General features: G+C 32.4%; 2 protein-coding genes across 5 annotated transcripts; both read left to right on the top strand.

Annotated features, from left to right (window-relative positions):
- Nucleotides 1-2,787: 2,787 nt before the first annotated feature.
- LOC129288064 (nuclear transcription factor Y subunit A-3-like) lies at nt 2,788-7,611 on the top strand. Of its 2 annotated transcripts, none has more exons than XM_054924397.1 (6): nt 2,788-2,969; nt 4,127-4,210; nt 4,319-4,610; nt 4,922-5,061; nt 6,685-6,852; nt 6,936-7,611. In XM_054924397.1, exons 3-6 carry the CDS (start codon nt 4,346-4,348, stop codon nt 7,311-7,313), a joined length of 951 nt encoding a protein of 316 aa, XP_054780372.1. In that variant the 5' UTR covers nt 2,788-2,969; nt 4,127-4,210; nt 4,319-4,345; the 3' UTR covers nt 7,314-7,611. The 2 variants fall into 2 exon arrangements, with proteins under 2 accessions (XP_054780372.1, XP_054780373.1); XM_054924398.1 differs by lacking the exon at nt 2,788-2,969 and adding an exon at nt 3,020-3,079.
- Nucleotides 7,612-9,636: 2,025 nt separating this feature from the next.
- On the top strand, nt 9,637-14,173 carry LOC129288065 (PHD finger protein ALFIN-LIKE 3-like). 3 transcript variants are annotated; one of them, XM_054924402.1, is made up of 6 exons: nt 9,637-9,965; nt 11,022-11,085; nt 11,656-11,688; nt 12,145-12,373; nt 12,994-13,120; nt 13,645-14,173. In XM_054924402.1, exons 2-6 carry the CDS (start codon nt 11,049-11,051, stop codon nt 13,912-13,914), a joined length of 696 nt encoding a protein of 231 aa, XP_054780377.1. In that variant the 5' UTR covers nt 9,637-9,965; nt 11,022-11,048; the 3' UTR covers nt 13,915-14,173. The 3 variants fall into 3 exon arrangements, with proteins under 3 accessions (XP_054780377.1, XP_054780374.1, XP_054780375.1); XM_054924400.1 differs by lacking the exon at nt 9,637-9,965 and adding an exon at nt 10,044-10,902; XM_054924399.1 differs by lacking the exon at nt 11,022-11,085 and having other exon boundaries at nt 9,638-9,965.
- Nucleotides 14,174-16,925: the final 2,752 nt, after the last annotated feature.

The raw sequence follows: 16,925 nt of genomic DNA, 5'->3' as shown, positions 1-16,925 counted from the left end.
AAATCCAATGTAGTTTGATTTGAAGGTGAAAACGACAATCACCCTTTAAATTACATATAATTATTTTAGATTAAGTTACTCATAGTTAGCTGCCTAGCTCTTTCATCCTTCGAAAACCTGACAATGAATTTTTTTTTAAAAAAAATTGTAAATTTATATAGATAATTCAGTATTGTTAATTAACTTGTTGTTTCACTAATAATGATAAAGTTTAGATAGGTAATAACATACATATAATCAGAAATTTAAGAGAGTTATTTGTAAAGAAAATTATAAAAAAGTCAGATGAATTAAAGATTAAAGGTTATTTATCTATAATCTAAAGTTAAGAAAGTTACATATAAATTTAACCAAATAATAATAAAAATTGGTGTAATTTATTAAACAGATGACATCCTAATCCTCTCAATCCTTTGACAATCATTACCAAAAACTCTTGTATTATATAAGGAAACAGGACATGAAAGTGATAAGCATTGTTAGCTCCCAACTCTAAATGGGGCCCTCTAAATTTGTCTTCTAATTTCTTGCCTCCATGAAGATGCCAAACTTGTATCGTGTTTGATGTGACCTAAATTAGGACTTATTGTAATATTTCAATTGAGTTGGTTATGTGGGGTTTTCCAGAAATAATATAATATATATAACATGTTGCCAAATTCACTTAATCTTTAGATTCCCATGGCTCAATTTTCTTTGATAAAAGTGGTGTAAGGAGGAAGCTTACATTAGAACCAATATTAAATTTTGGTTTGATAATTCTGCATACATATCACCCTAATTTGTAGGCTTTTTAATTAAGGATAAGTCTTATTTTAAAATATGTTTTCAATATTAATAGAACAAGCCAATAAGTCAATAAAAATACAGAGACTCAATGATTTTTAATTAACGTCTTTGAGTTCAAATTTTATATATACAATACATCATATTAGAAATAAATGCCTATTCTCACTTGAAATGTGACTAATTAAAATTCAAATTAAATGGTAAAAAATAATTCTTAAAAAAAAAAAGAATGGTAATAAGATGAGACAAAGTAAGGTACACGAAATTCCATCGCAATCAAACTTGAATAAATGACTTAAAAAAAAAATCTTGGGATAGCTAAATAATAATGCTTACTAAGGATAGAGTTTAACTTTTTTACATTGGAGGTTTAATCAAATATTAACTATTCATCATGATAAGATCAAATATTTGAATAAGTAAAATATTTGAGAACATGTCTAAGTAAGTATAATTGCATAATCATTATTACTACCACTGAGATCAACGTAGGAGAATTTATTTGACATATTATATTAAACTTGATTGATGGCATAAACCAATTCAATGTATTTTATTTTAAATATTTGAGGATATGTCTAAGTAAGTATAATTGCATAATCATTGTTACTACCACTGAGATCAACGTAGGAGAATTTATTTGACATATTATATTAAATTTGATGGCGCAAACCAATTCAATATATTTTATTTTTATTATTTCCTTACTTCAAATCATGTATTATATAAGTTGCCCATGGCAAGTTGTCCCAGCTACAGTGCCATTTCCCCACGAGTGTGAGGTTCAGGGTTTGAACTCTTTTGATACTTGGATGTATATGTGTTTAAATTATTTTCTCTGTTTAAAAAAAAAATATAAGATATTTTTAATTAAATCTTACTTTCAATAAAGTAATTACTCACTTTTCAACTAACCCTATATTTTCATATTTATTCTTATTAAACATTTTATAATAAATATAAAGTTATTATCAATATGGACACTTAAAAAAAAATACAATGATTACACCTCAAAAGACTAAAAATACCTTACATTTTTTAATACCTAACTCCTCAAAAAATGTCTTACATTTTTAAACGAAGAGAGTAATCATTTAAAAAAATGTATTATATAAATTTATATAGAAACTATTTCTTATACATCAAAATGATATATAATAATAATAATAATAAATCAAGCCTTAAGAAAGATAGTAAATTTGATTAACTTAGGAAAAACACTATTTTTGATTCCTGCATTTTGATTGGATGTTGGTATATGTCCTTACACTTTATATTCAATGTTTCCGGTTCTTACATTATCCTCCCTTTGCAACATTGTCCCTACATTTTCAAAAAAATATTGATATGGCATAAACAATATTAATAATACTAACATGTTAATTAACACTATCAATTTTATACTCATGTGTCCAATTGATATAGACATGAAATTTTTTAATAAAAAGAATTTAAAAAAAACCTACATTTGATGAAACAAAAAGATTGACTAGGATTTTTTTTAAATGATGAACAAATTCCATATAAGTTTTTTTTTTAATTTTACTTATTAAAAATTCTATGTCAGTGTAAGTTTGACATGTAAAAATAAAATTAACCTTATTAATTGACATGTTAATATTATTAATATTATTTATATCATATTAACATCTTTTTAAAAATATAAGGGCCAACCTTGTAGATTAAAAAAAATAGAGATTTAAAATATCAAAAAAAATATAAAAATTTATATAAAAATTTAAGCAAAGTATAAGAATAAAAATAATATTTTTCTCATTAGCTTATCCATCATAAAGCAAGGGTATCTTTCATCTGCAATCAACAAAGTCAAAATAGAAATTTTAAGGAACCCAAAAAAGTAACGCGACAGAGATAACACCCGAGAGAAAATGCACATTAAAAATTAAAAATAATGAAAAAGGCAAGAAAGTGGATTGTGGGGTTGTGACTTGTGAGAGCTGCACACTTGTATTAATGCTGATGAATCCATCGTTTTAGGAGACGTCCCCTCGGTCCTCAATGCAGAATTGCAGACCAAGGCAAAAGGAGCAGAAGCTGTGTCGTTTTGATACTCCCAGATAGTGAGTTTGTTTTGCGCTTTGGAGGAAGATGACATGCACCACTTCTGACTAATGCCAAATCCCATTTCTTATTCCTCTTCAATTTTTCGAATTCTAAAGGTTTTTCTCTTCTAATAAGCTTTCACTTTTCTTTTCAATCTTCTCACTTGCTTTTGGGTTAACATAGTTTTTTCATTAAGCTCAGGATGGTGGAGCTCTTCTTCTTCTAGGTTGGAAAGTTAGAAGTTTGTTTGATTATAGCTGACAAAAAATTGATGTGCTGAGCAATTATTTTGTTTCTTGATATACTTAGCAATTGACATATACTGATCATGGCGGGCGAAAAACTGATTTTGTTTCTTCTTGTTTGAATATTCTGCGTGCTGGCCATTTATGAAAAGCTTTTCTCTTTTTTTGGGCTTTTACCATTTTATCATTTGAAAGCGTTGGCGGTGGGGAATTCTTTTCTGTAACTCCTCATCTCGATATTTTGTTTTCCTTTTTCTTATTTGTAGTATCCATTTGAGGAATTTTCCCCCTTGAACGATTCACGTGTAGGATACCCTGTATTCTATTCCTGATATCTCTTTTTCCTTTTCTTTTTCTTTTTTCTTCTTTTAGATTTTATCTGCTCATTATGTAAATTTGAATTACTATATATATATATATATTTATATTGTGGAAGAGAGCACTTCCTTTTCCTTGTTCTCAATATAATTATCGGCTTACCAGTGTCCTTTTGGGTCACGGATGATACATTTCATTGCAGAAATGTCCAGGAGAATGATAATAAAAAGGAGTTTTCGTTTTTGAGTAGTTCACTATGTCTGTTGAAACATTTTCCCTTTGTTCTCTTCAGCTTGACAGTTAATTGTTAATTAGATGTAGGAATGCCAGGAACACCTGAAAAGATCATAGGATTTATCAGCCGAACTGTTTCTTAGCTTAGCCGATCAATATTACATTGAACTGGCTTAAACTAATGTCTTTGATTTCCTTTCTGCAAGCCAATTCAGATGTCATGATTCATGACTCTTGATTACTTGTAGGATGAGAATTCAAGAGTTTATGTATTAATCAGTGATAACTGATTATTCTTTTCATACTCTAATTCAAGTCTTTATGAGGTCCTCATAGGATCTTCTCTATACAATTCTTCATTCTGTCTTGACTTCCTTTTGACAAGACAGTGATTTCTTTTCAGACATGTATGCACATGTGGACTTGTTTGCGCCTATATAGCCTTTTCTTGCTTATCTCTGGTTTGACATTTTCAGATTAGTGCAGACTCAAGTTCATTCAATTAGTTCAGGCTTTTCAATTTTCAGCTGCTAATAGTTACTGCAACAGCAATTCGCTAGGTATACTATTCAGGACTGATAGTTGCTGATGATTGAGAAAGATGTAGCCAAATACATGTTTTCTACCTCATTTCATATTGAAGCTCCAGTGAATTGGTATTTTAACAGGTAATGGTTGAGCCATAGTGGATTACAATGAAATGTTCATGCAAGAAAGATTTTGGCCTATGTTCTGCTCATTCAACATCCCCCGATTTTCTTGGATGCTCATCATGGAAAACTTCATCTGGATCTCATGGACAAGAATCGCCTATGTCCAAAAGTTTGAGCTTAAAAATGGGAGTTCTCCCACAGCAATCTCTTAAAACTAAGCTGTTTAGTTTTCAATTTCAAGAACAGGACTCATGTTCAACCCAGCCAACTGATCAATCTTATCATAGAGGTGTCTCAGCCAACTCAGGTATTATTATTTGGAGTGGAATTCTATTCAGTATATGTAATTTTGAACTTTTGACCAACTGGTTTTCTACTACTGCTGGATAAAATTTCTATGCTGAAGCTCCAGAAGAACTATGGATGACAAAAGAAAAGACATGAACAGGAAGTAATGCAAATATACAATAACAACCTAGTTGCTGCATAATATCTACTTACTTAGCATCTTGTAGAATAATGACATCTACAGTATATCATGCTTAAATCTTTTCAATTGCATTGGTTTGTTACTTCACAATTCATATTAATTGGTGTTTTCCCTGCTTCCAATGACAGGTCACTTTTCTATGCAATATAGCAGTTCTTCTGCTCATTCTAGCAGAACTGAGGGAAAGTCCTCAGGAGGTCTCATCAGGTCATCAGTGGGGAGACAGGATTTTACCTTCCCTTCACTCCTGGATCATAATCAATCAATTGTAAGTAGATACATGCTTGTGTTGATGTTCTGTGTATGTAAGATAGATGCATATATGTTCCTTGTAATTTACATGTCAGTTACATATTGTATCCCATAATCAATCCCAATGTCTTTAAGCTGCTGCATATGAATTACAGCCTAAGATATTAGAGTTTGCTATTTTCTTTTATTAGTATATTTTTGTCTCCTTGTTTCTGGTGATTTGTGATCGGCAGTATAATATATAGTTGAAAAGTTTGTATGATGGAATCAAAATTGTTATTGGTTTTTATGATTGCTCTAAGAATGGCTTGGGCTTTATTATCAAGGTTATGGTTTGGATTGGGGGGAAGAAGCGAAATGAAATTTTAATATTAACAATGTCTTATTTTTCATTTACTCTCCTCAATCCAAACTTATTTTAACCAAAAAAAAAATTAAGATTCAAATTTAGATCAAAGAAAATAAGAATAAAGTCTTACTTCCCTTCCCTTCTCGCCACTGTCCCTAACAGGGTCTTAGGTATGGTGAAAAGGACATGAAAATGAAAAGAATGGAAAGTAAGAAAAAAGTGGCAGGTAAGGTGTAAAATGACAACACGCCCCTACCTCTTCAAGACAAATACTGTTGCATAATGATAACGATAACCCCATTAACATAATAGCATTACACAATGACTCCCCCCCCCCCTCTTTCCATGTCCAATTCTTAGCTTTCAAAGGCAACGATCCCGCCCTCAGTTGAACTTAAGAGTTAGAGTGAATGCCTATATTGGTAAAAGCATGCTAGTATATAAAAACTTGTCCTAAAAGGAATAAATTCTGAGCAAAGCCTCGGTTCAAAGGACTTCCCAGTGGATGCATGTTTTGAGGAGTAAGATTTGCAATAGTTGAATCTGCTAATTGTTTGTGTAGCCATGTGCGCACTTTAAATTGTCAATCAACTGTCCATATCTTTTCAGCTTGTCATCCATGCATATTAAATTTTTTAGATTTATTGTACTACATGTTATTGTCTGCTCCAGCCTTACAGATTCTCAATCTTTATAAAGCAAGGCCTATAAAGAATCTTTGCATTTAATAATAAGTGTTTCAGTTTTTTCCTTTTCATCTCCTTTTCTCTTATTCTCTCACTGATTTATTGATTTAGTAAAATAATTTATCTTGGTGGGGATATTGTTTCCTGTCATTGACCCTATTTTTGTCATACTATTAATTTTAAGAAATGCAGTAATCTTTACAAGATTGAATGTTGTGCTTGTTGACTTTGATTTCCCTGTTTGATATACATAATGAAATGGAATGAAAAAGGAAAAAGTGATTTTGATGATAGAATAACCATAATACCCGTACATGAAAAAATTATTTTTTTAAGAACTGTTGGGGGAATCCTTTTCCTGCTATGATACCAAATGGATAGATAATGAAGAAAGTAAGTGGGCTATCTATCTGTAATGGGGTTGTTCACTTCAGGCTTGTTCTCTTCAGATTCTCTTTTGCTCTATATATTCTGTTTGTAAGGTGACTAATGAGCTGAAAATTTCTATAAAGCCATGAAACATGAGCTAAAGGCATAAAGCAAAAGTGGTCAAAAAATAGTTTCGTATATCTGAAACATCTGCCATTTGTATATCTCTCTCCAGATCCATCATGCTCAACTAATGGGAATGGCTCCTCTTCGAGTTCCGCTTCCGCTTGACTTCACTGAAGAACCCATATTTGTGAATGCAAAACAGTATCACGCAATTCTGAGGCGAAGGCAGTATCGATCGAAACTCGAAGCACAGAACAAGCTCAACAAAACTCGGAAAGTAAGTGCCTTTTCATTTTCCCTTCATCTTTCTTAGACATCGCTTGTCCTTGAGCCCACTGAGATGATAAAATTATTCTGCAGCCATATCTTCACGAGTCTCGGCACCTACATGCATTGAAGAGAGCCAGAGGTTCTGGTGGACGCTTTCTTAACACCAAAAAGCTTCAAGAATCATCAGAACTACCTTCAGCAAGCCAACGCCTAAGGTTGAATCGTCAGAGTGTTAATACACCAGAATCTGAATTTCTTGGCTTAGAAAATTGCAGAGACAGTGCATCGACCGTCACCTGTCCTGATATCGCAAGTGCTTCTAACAGTGACGATATCTTCCAGCGGCAGCATGAATCAGATTTGAGGTGGTGTGGAAGATATCCTTCTCATATTGGAAGCAAAATGCAAAGTTTCTCAGTTGATATGAGTGGTGATGAGAATCAACACCGTGTATCGGTCTTCATGTGACAGATTGAATGGGAAGTAACAGCAGTTTTTTTTCTTCAGCTTTCAGTTGGAAAAGATCACTGCTCGAATCCCTTGGGAAGTCATCCTTGGCTCATATTTATGTTGTGTATTCCCATTACTAGTGTGTTTCAGGAGAGATTTTAGGTACTGACCCAATCTATAGATTAAGCATGTGTTGTATATATAAAAACATAAGGATGTGGTAGAATTAGATCCTAATAAAAACAAGAAATGTTTGTGTGTGTGTTTTAGGAACAATTGGATGAAAGCTAATGAGGATGAGGAGCTTGATGTCAAATACAGAGTATAGGCTCTTTTTTTTTTTTTTTTTTTTTTCACTGGTTGATTTGAATCTCTCGTATGAGTTGGTTAATAAATTTCATGAATTTGTCAACGGATATGAGTTACTGGTATTTCTCTCTCTCTCTCTCTGTTTTTTTTTTTTTTAATACAATCATATAATCTTTAGTATTATTGAGTCAAATTTAAGCATTGTTACTTATATCATTTTTTTTATAATGCTTGAAATTTGTAATATTTTTTTTTTGAAGATAACATTATAGTAAGATTTTTTTTTGAAGATAACATTATAAGTGGATTTATAATTAAGAAATTCTATATTTGTTTAAAAAAACATAATAAAGTCATCGGTGGAAAGAAAAAGAAAAACAAGTAATTGAATTTGGAGAGATTTGAAATTTGGAGATATTTTATTTTAATTGTCATGTTAATTAGAAATATTTTGTTTCTAACTATCATTATTGTTATTTTTCAACATTTATTGTTATATTTTCATTTAATTTTATGATTTTTAGAATATTATTTATTTATTTTTGGGGTTAAATGAAGGCATCTAAGGAGTAACTTAACATATTTGTTTTGTATATTTTTTGAATGAATAAGAAGTGATATTATTTTATCACTCTTTCATTTTCTCCTCTCTATATTCTCTCTTCTTCCTCTTTACTCTCTCTCTCTCTCTCTCTCTCTCTCTTCTCTGCTTTCCCTTTTCTCCTCCCATGTTCACGGCTCTGTATCAATTCATTCATGTTTAATTAAAGATCTTGATAACAGAAATATTAAAATCAGTATATCTATAAAAATGGTAAAAAGCCACATTTTCGCTTAGTTATGAGCAATATTGTTCATTTCAAATACCACACAACTATACTGATTCATTTAAATTACACATAAAAAAAAAATTAGTTTCCAAATAAAAAAGGCAAAAAAAAAAAAAAAAAAAGGTTCCAAGCCTTCAGGTTCACTTAAGCTTGTAAATGAATTCAATTTCCATAAACAATGACAATAACTTGGAGTGAGTAATTGTACAGTATTTTTTGTTTTTATTTTATATATAATTTGAAAAGTATTCCTACAAGATATTTCGATGATCACTGACAAAATAGAAATTAATTACAATAAATGTCAATCTCAATACATGTATGACGTGTAAATTGTGTGTTTTTTTTTTTAATGAATCAAATACAAACACTAATATATCTGTATGCCTGTCTCTTTCCTTAAGGTAAAGGGTGACCTTCAAGCAATAGCAAATTGAGCCATTAAGCCCATAATCTCTCTCTTAATAAGAGGTGCAGAGTGCCATTAAACTAACAGATTCTTGGCCTGCACATATTATTTTTGTAATTGGTTAGGCTTGGTTTGACTTGATTTAAATCATGCCATATTGAGACTTTCTTTCTAAAAATATTATAAAGAGGATTAATGATAACAAAAAAGACATGTCAATTTTTTAAAGTAAGAAAATAATTATTTTGATTAGCATGCAAAATTTGATTAGCACTGTCATATAAATTGAACAGAGCATGCATTTTCAGGAAAAAAAAAATCTTATATATGTATAACATAATAATTAGAAGTATGATGCTATGCTTATATATAAAAACAATTCAAAATTTGAAATGGATTAGGGATGCAAAAATGTTTGAATTAAATATAAAAATATTGTAGAGAGAGAGAAAATACACAAAACTCAATGAGAAAATTAAATTTTTAAAAATGTAATTAAATCCTTTATTTTTTTAAAAATTCCATTTGTGACAAAAAAAAATCCATTTGGATGCATGAATAATAATGTAGATATACAATCAAATCACTTGTCAACATTTATTCATTATCACTTAATAAATGAGGTTAAAAGAATATTACTTAATATAATTTACAGAAAATACACGCACGTTGCATTTGCTCCAATCCAAATTAAGGATTTCCATGTTTAAAAAATCTATATATTTTATAGGTTAAATTATTATTCATCCCATTTAATTTAAATTTAAAATCAGGAAACCTAATATCAAAACCCAAGTCAATTCCATGAAGAAATACCTTCCTTCTAATTCTACACTGCGTCCTTCTCCTTTTCTGAATTTCTCAAGGCAAGAGCCACTACACCACCTTCTGACCGGAAAATTCCGTTCAATCTCCTCTTGCTAAACAGCCTGGTTCTCGTTATCCTCTGTTTTGTGCACAGAGGGAGTCTTTTTTTTCCCCCCCGATTTTGCTTCTTGAGACACTTTGAGAGGGAAGCAAGGGTAATGGACGCGCGCACAAATTATAATCCTCGCACTGTTGAAGAGGTTTTCAGGGATTTCAAGGGCCGAAGAACTGGTCTGATTAAAGCCCTTACAACGGGTACATGCGTCTTGCATTTTTGTTTCTCTTTCCTTTATTCTCTACTCTCTTTTTTTTATTATTTTTTTCTAGTATTGAAATTTGCTCGCGTGAATACCCCTAAAAATAAACGGGAAGGGAGAAGTTTTAATTCGGCGTTTGCAGTTTGTTTCGGCTCAAATCTTTTGAACTTTCGTTGCGAACTAGTAGGGTTCATATAGTTATTCATTTATTTATTTTCGTTAGTTTTGATTTCCTAGTGTGTAAATTGGAGTGAGTGCAGTAGAGTTATCTCAAGAATATTTGGGAGGAAAATGGAAAGGGATTTGTTGAATTCGGTGTTTTTTTGGTTGATAAGATTGTCCAGTACCTTCGATTGTTTATTATCCATTTTACTCATGAGTCAAGAGGAGCAGAAATTCTTCCACCCACCAGTATTTTTTCTGATAAAAGTGGGAGTTTCTAAATTTTTTTTACTAACCTTAGCTTTTTGCTATTATCTAAGATATCGTGGGAGGACATTTTTCGCGGTTTATTTTTACCTTCTAGCTCTTTAAGTTAAACTTATCTCTTGAATTGTATCCACAAAATTGTGTAATAGCTTACGGAATAGCAAGGCATTACGTTCCCTCTTGTGTGATGGGCTTAGGTGCAGCATTGGTTATAACCAGTGAAAGGCTGAATTTGGAATAGGTTCCATCAAATTGGGTGTTGATCACAATTATTGATTGATTAGAAAATTGGGTCCTTGCTGTAAGGAAGTTGCAGAATGTTGCATGTGGGGAATTTTGAATTCTGTGTTTAGTAATGTTTTCTGCTCAGAGTTTTCTACATCCATTTCAAAATAGCAGGGCTCTGTTTCTTTGTTGCGTTCTTAATTTCTTGAAGTGTCAATTGGAGGATGTCATGAGCCGTGAACTCTGGAGAAGTGAGAATGGAAAGGGATCTGTTGACTTTGGTATTTGTTGTTTAAAAGATTATCTTATATTTTCAATTGTTGCTCAGTCATGCTATGAAATGGAAACAAAAAAAAAAAAAATTGTGGTGAATAGTTTTCGGTTGTTGTTTCCATTGCAGTTTGTTAGTATACTGTACAGTCAAGCTATGCGCTCTTTTGTGAGATGGACAGAGGTAACTTTAGGTATAACCTGCAAGGCTTCGTTTGGTGCTGGAATTATCTACGTTGGTGTAAATTACAATTATTGTTTGACTAGAAAATTGGTTTCTGTTGTAAGGTTCTGGATATTTGCATTTCTCTTTCTCTCGTAAGTCTTCTTGTCATTTGCCTTCCAGTGTGGCTGGCTTAGGCTTCTTTTTACACTTGATGCTGAGGTTGTTGGAGATTTTCTGAAAGGACTTGATTCAGAAGTCTTGATTTTTCAACTTTTTTCCCTAAAAATATTTTCAGCACTTGGGTATGAATTTTGTGATGGTTATTGGGTGAAATAGGATAAGGAAAAGGGAAAAATAAGTTATATGAGTTCTATGAGTTTAAATGCTTGAATATCTAGAGTCCTGAGTAATGCTGTAGAAGGGTCATAGATGACGTATCTTGGTCTTCTGTTCTGTGCTGAGTGTGCGCGAACCAAACAGTATTACCTTGTCTTGTTAGTTCCAAATATAATTTCTTGATTATTTTGTCACTGAATCTTCTCATTTATATGAGTTGCAAAGCCATGCTGATTATTTCTGTTTGGTCATGCTGTTGCAGATGTTGAAGATTTTTACAACCAATGTGACCCCGGTTAGTAGGAATGTCCTTAGTTCTCCATACATTTATTCTTTTTCTGCAAAATTCTTCAGTAAGTTACTGATGTGTAATGATATTGTTTGTGGTGGTAAAGTCACTATGTGCAAATATTTTTGCATTTCCAATCTGTAAATTTTGTAAGCTGCTAGATGGTTCAATGCTCTCTAATGCTTTCTTTAAGAATTTAAGACATTTCATGTGTTGATTCATGATATCATTTGAATCCTATTTTGGGCTGTCTCCAGCTTAAATTCTTTCCTTTTTAAGTGTAGTTAGTGAACAACGTATTATATAGCCCTCTGTTTCTTATTGTATTACATGCATTGACAGATTAGTTATGTACTTTATTTTATAATCAGAAATAGGTCAGCGTTGCTCATACTTCCTTTATTTGTAGCTTTTCTACTCTTTTGGTATTTTGTTTTAGTTATGATTATACTATTCTTTCAGAGAAGGAGAATTTGTGCTTGTATGGACTTCCTAGTGAGCAGTGGGAAGTGAACCTACCTGCTGAAGAAGTTCCTCCAGAACTTCCGGAGCCTGTTCTGGGAATTAATTTTGCCAGGGATGGCATGCAAGAAAAAGACTGGTTGTCTTTAGTAGCAGTTCATAGTGATACATGGTTACTTTCTGTGGCTTTCTATTTTGGAGCCAGATTTGGGTTTGATAGAGCTGACAGGTATTCTGTATTCAAGGCATAACTGCATAAATTTTATATTTACATTAACCTGTATGGGTTTTGGACCCAAAAAAAAAAAAAAAAAACTTGTATTGAGTTGGCTATTAAAATTTAAAAGCAGGAAAGTACTTTGGGTTCTCAGATCTTGGTGGGCTGATTTATGATGACATTTTATTTATGCTCATTGTTTTTTTTTTTTTTGGCCCTTGATGGGAAAGGTTACTTCCCTGTTAGTGCATTCGTTGTCCCACATAGGAGCTGGTTTTCTGTCTCGATTGATCGTATGCTTACAACATGGTGATTATTTGCCTCTGTTGTTTTTGTTGAAGTGTCGTTGCCCACCTTGGGAGGCAAACATGTTAATTCTTGGTAGATGATTATTTGTAGAATAATATGCGCAACATTTTCATATATTATGACTCATGTTAATTGGAGCAATGAGGATAATTTGGACTTTTTTATTCATTATAATTTATATTAACTTCCTATTACATTCGTCTTTTGATCTAGCAATCATGATTTAACGTTCCTTTGGTCACCATATAATTTTTGTTGGTTAAAAATGCTTGTATGATATATAAGTTTTTTGTTTACCCATCAACATGTGGTTCTCCCTGCAGGAAACGACTTTTCAATATGATCAATGATATGCCAACAATTTTTGAAGTTGTTACTGGTGCAGCAAAGAAAGAAGTGAAGGAGAAGTCTTCAAATCAAAGTGGCAGCAAATCTAAGTCTGGCTCTAAGGTGGTAAATAGGATTTTCTTGTGATTGCACTTCAGAAGTAAAACTTGTTCATTAATAGGTTAATAATTGTGTCCTTGCGTAGCAAAGAAATCCTGGTTGGTCTTGGGCGCTGTCTGTTTTTAGATGGAGGCCTTTTTTGTAATTATGCCACAAGGTCAATGAGTTAATTTTGCTTCTCGAGTTTAGTCTAGAAAGAGAGATGTTTAATTTGGTACAAATATTATGAAATTTGTGATACAATGTGCTAATATGCATGTATTGAAACTATACATGGCTTAGGTAGAAATTTGATAAGCATAAGAACACACACACACACACAACCCTTAAAAAAAATGGCTTATGGCTAGTGGTTTTTCACTTATTTGAGCCCATGTCAAGATGCCTGTTTAAATATATGGGATATTTGTTGGTACTGATTGATTCCTGCAATCCTTCCCTTGTGCTTGTGAGCATAGTGTCAAGAGTTTATACACTCATGAGCTAGTTGGTTTTTCTCATTTATATTTTTTTGGCTTCTGGTGCAGAGATCTTTAGAAAGTCAGGGAAGACAATCGAAGGCATTGCAACCAAAAGATGAAGACGAAGTTCCAGACGAGGAAGTTGAAGATGATGAACACGGGGATACCTTGTGCGGGGCCTGTGGCGAGAATTACGGTACCGATGAGTTCTGGATTTGCTGTGACATCTGTGAGAACTGGTTCCATGGAAAATGTGTGAAGATTACCCCCGCCAGGGCAGAGCATATCAAGCAGTACAAATGCCCATCATGCAGTAACAAGAGAGCTCGGTGTTGATAGCCACGTTCTCATTGGAAAGCATTGCTATCTTTTCTTGGTCTGGTTGATCTACTTTTTCATATGTAGTCCATGGATAGGTTCATATTTACCCGTGTAGTTTCTTCTCTCTCTTTTCTCTGTTTTTTTTTTTTTTATCCTCCTTTTTTCCAGACTAGGAATTTCCCGGTGATGATTTAGGTTCATCTATGTCATTCAGAAAAAGTCAGAAATTTTAAAATAATTCAAAGCCAGCGGAATACTGTGTTCTGTTCAATTATTTTGCTCTTTCGTTTCCTTCTTTTAGTTAACTCGAACCCTTGAGAACACCAGCTTCGCTTTTAGTTAACGTGACTGCTGTGAACGAGAAATATACTGAGAAAATCTTCATGCGGACAGTGGAATTTTTGTTGGAAATTTATAATTAGTGGCCAAGATTAATAATAATAATAATAATAATAATAATAATAATAATAATCAGGGAACAGAAGAATATTAATCTTATTATCAGGTTTAGCATTTTTCTTAAATTACTTTAGATGAATGGCGAAAAAATGGTGAGATTTATTTTCCTATAATTACGACATCGTAGCATTCATGTAATTGAGTTCACTCACTACATTTATGACCTTTGAGCATAAAAGCATGAAAAAGAAAGGCTCTTATCCGAGGTGGATGCAATTTATCAATCCAAGGTTTAAAGCGGAAAACCCTTGTCTTGTCGAAGAATTGCTTGTAAGTTATGGCTAGGATGAGCCATTTATGTGCTGTGCTTTTGGGATTGTAATATAAACTTAATCATTAGTTCCTTCAACAAAAAAATGTTAGCATATATTGTTATTTCAAAGACTATACAATTCATGTCTTTATCACACATGTATATTTTCTTCCTTATTTAATATAAGCAAATTTTAACTTACACTGGTTAAAAAAATTAGTTAATCTTAATAATTATATTTGAAATTAAAAAATTTGAACCTTATGAGTAATCTTTAATTTTTTCCTAATGTAAAAAATTGTCATTTAATAAAGGACAATTGACACAAAGATGTCATAAATAGTACTTAAAAATTGTTTTTCTTATTAAAAAAAACAAAGGTTAAATGGCAAGTGTGCCGTGGACCTTTTTTTTTAGGGGCATCTGGCACCCTACACTTTTTTTTTTGAAGTATTTTTGTCCCGAACTTTTCAAAAAGAGAACATTTTTGCCTCACCATTAGATATAAAAAAATATTAATCGTTAAACCAAAGTTTGACTAAAGGTTAAATGACATATTTGTTCTAAAACTTTTTCTTCAAGAGCGCTAGATATCCCAAACTTTTGTTTAGAGTTTATTTTTTTTGAAAGTTTCAAAAGGAGAGCAATTTTTCCTTGCTATCAGTATTGACCGTTACTTTGACTTTAATTGCCACTTATAGCCATGCAATTTTTTTTTATAAAAAAAAATCCATCTAGATAGAAAGAACACCTCTATTAGCATCAATAACATCAGCAAGAACAAGAAGAAGCAGTTCCAAATCATCTAAACCTATGCCTATACTCAAAAACAATCAACTATCCATTGAGTCAATTTAACTATCCAAGGAGCACATGCCAAGTCAGAGGAGGATGATGGCAATCTAAGGGAAGTTAAGAATGGTGGATTTGCCTTTGATGGACAGAGCAATGATGTTGTGGGCTTTAGCAATGACGTTGTGGGCTTTAGTAGTCATTTTTGGGAGACAAAAGTGCCGAGCCTAATGTGATACTCCTTGCGAGGCTCGCAAATCTCGGACAACCATTTTTCCCTGCTTTATATTTGGACTCTAATTTATGATAGTGTGGAAGCTTTGCTGGTAAAAGAGGAGGAGGAAAATGAAGAGGACGACGAAGGAGAAGAAAGGGCAAAATTGCTCCATTTTTAAAAATTCCTAGGCAAATAAAATCCAAACAAAAGTTTTGAATACCCAGCGCTCCTGGAGAAAAAGTTTCAAGATAAATATACCATTTAACCCTTGATCAAATTTCAATTTAATGGTCAACATTTTTTATATTTAACAGCAGGATAAAAATGCTTTCTTTTTTAAAAGTTCAGGGCAAAAATATTCCAAAAAAAAACTCAGGGTGTCAAGTACCTTTGGAGAAAAAGTTTTAAGACAAATTTGCTATTTAACCCAAAAAAAAAATGAATAAGTAATGAATATATATTCATGATTCATGAATTCTGCACCATAATTGCCTTCAAGTATTTTGTCATAAAAAAATGTAAATAAAAACATCTGGGTTAAAATTTAAACTTTGGCAACCCATATTTCTAGAAGGAAGAAGTTAATATGAGGATGTGATAACAGATACTCTTGAGCAAATGAGACAAGTGGAAGAAGGCTTAGACCTGCAAAAAAAAAAAAAAAAAGGGAATGTAGAGCTAAAAGAAAACTGTCATTTTTCCCATAAAAATGAAATCAAGACACACACAAGAACTTCTCCAACTTCTTCAATACCAACAACACCTTCAACATCAGGAACAATGTACAAAAACTTCCTTTTGAAAAATCCTATCAAGTTCCTCCCAAGCAGCAAGTATCCAGCACAGATGAGTTGGACTTGGGTCAAAAGTCCTCCAGCATCTAGTAGAACAACACCCAGTAGAACTAAAATCTCGCTGTTCTGGCACTTTTCTTTTGTATTTTCAAATTATATTTTCTTTAATTTCTTTCATAATAACATCAATATCATGCCTACAATCACCATGCAATTTTTTCTTTTTTCTCTATCTCTATTTTCCCATTTTTCTTTATCTTTGAACACGTGCATCATGTTAGCGAAGGACCCCAGGACTCAATTCAATTTTAAAATCAAGTTCATCACACCGTTTACGAATCGGTTCCTCTGGCACGCCCGCAAACACAACCACACCAAAAATACAGCAAAACTTGATGCAAAAGCCATAATAGGAAATACCATTCTTCTTTTAAGCCACTATATCATCCATAAACTATGAACTTTGCGTCGACTTGCTTATTCCCCCTACTGAAGAGTGCTAGATTTGGAA

The sequence above is a fragment of the Prosopis cineraria genome, unplaced genomic scaffold (genome assembly GCF_029017545.1).
Source record: "Prosopis cineraria cultivar Desert tree isolate PC_DT_omini unplaced genomic scaffold, ASM2901754v1 PC12, whole genome shotgun sequence".
NCBI classification, from domain to species: Eukaryota; Viridiplantae; Streptophyta; class Magnoliopsida; order Fabales; family Fabaceae; genus Prosopis; species Prosopis cineraria.
The sequence above is the reverse complement of the archived record's forward strand: the minus strand, read 5'-3'. Positions and strand labels throughout refer to the sequence as shown.

Bases quoted from the DNA above. Each gene is read 5' to 3' on its own strand.
- LOC129288064 (XM_054924397.1), top strand. From the start codon at position 4,346: ATGAAATGTTCATGCAAGAAAGATTTTGGCCTATGTTCTGCTCATTCA. The intron at 4,611-4,921 runs GTATTATTATTT...TTCCAATGACAG, and splicing joins AGGTGTCTCAGCCAACTCAG to GTCACTTTTCTATGCAATAT. The intron at 6,853-6,935 runs GTAAGTGCCTTT...ATTATTCTGCAG, and splicing joins AGCTCAACAAAACTCGGAAA to CCATATCTTCACGAGTCTCG.
- LOC129288065 (XM_054924399.1), top strand. From the start codon at position 9,869: ATGGACGCGCGCACAAATTATAATCCTCGCACTGTTGAAGAGGTTTTC. The intron at 9,966-11,655 runs GTACATGCGTCT...ATGCTGTTGCAG, and splicing joins GATTAAAGCCCTTACAACGG to ATGTTGAAGATTTTTACAAC. The intron at 11,689-12,144 runs GTTAGTAGGAAT...CTATTCTTTCAG, and splicing joins TTACAACCAATGTGACCCCG to AGAAGGAGAATTTGTGCTTG.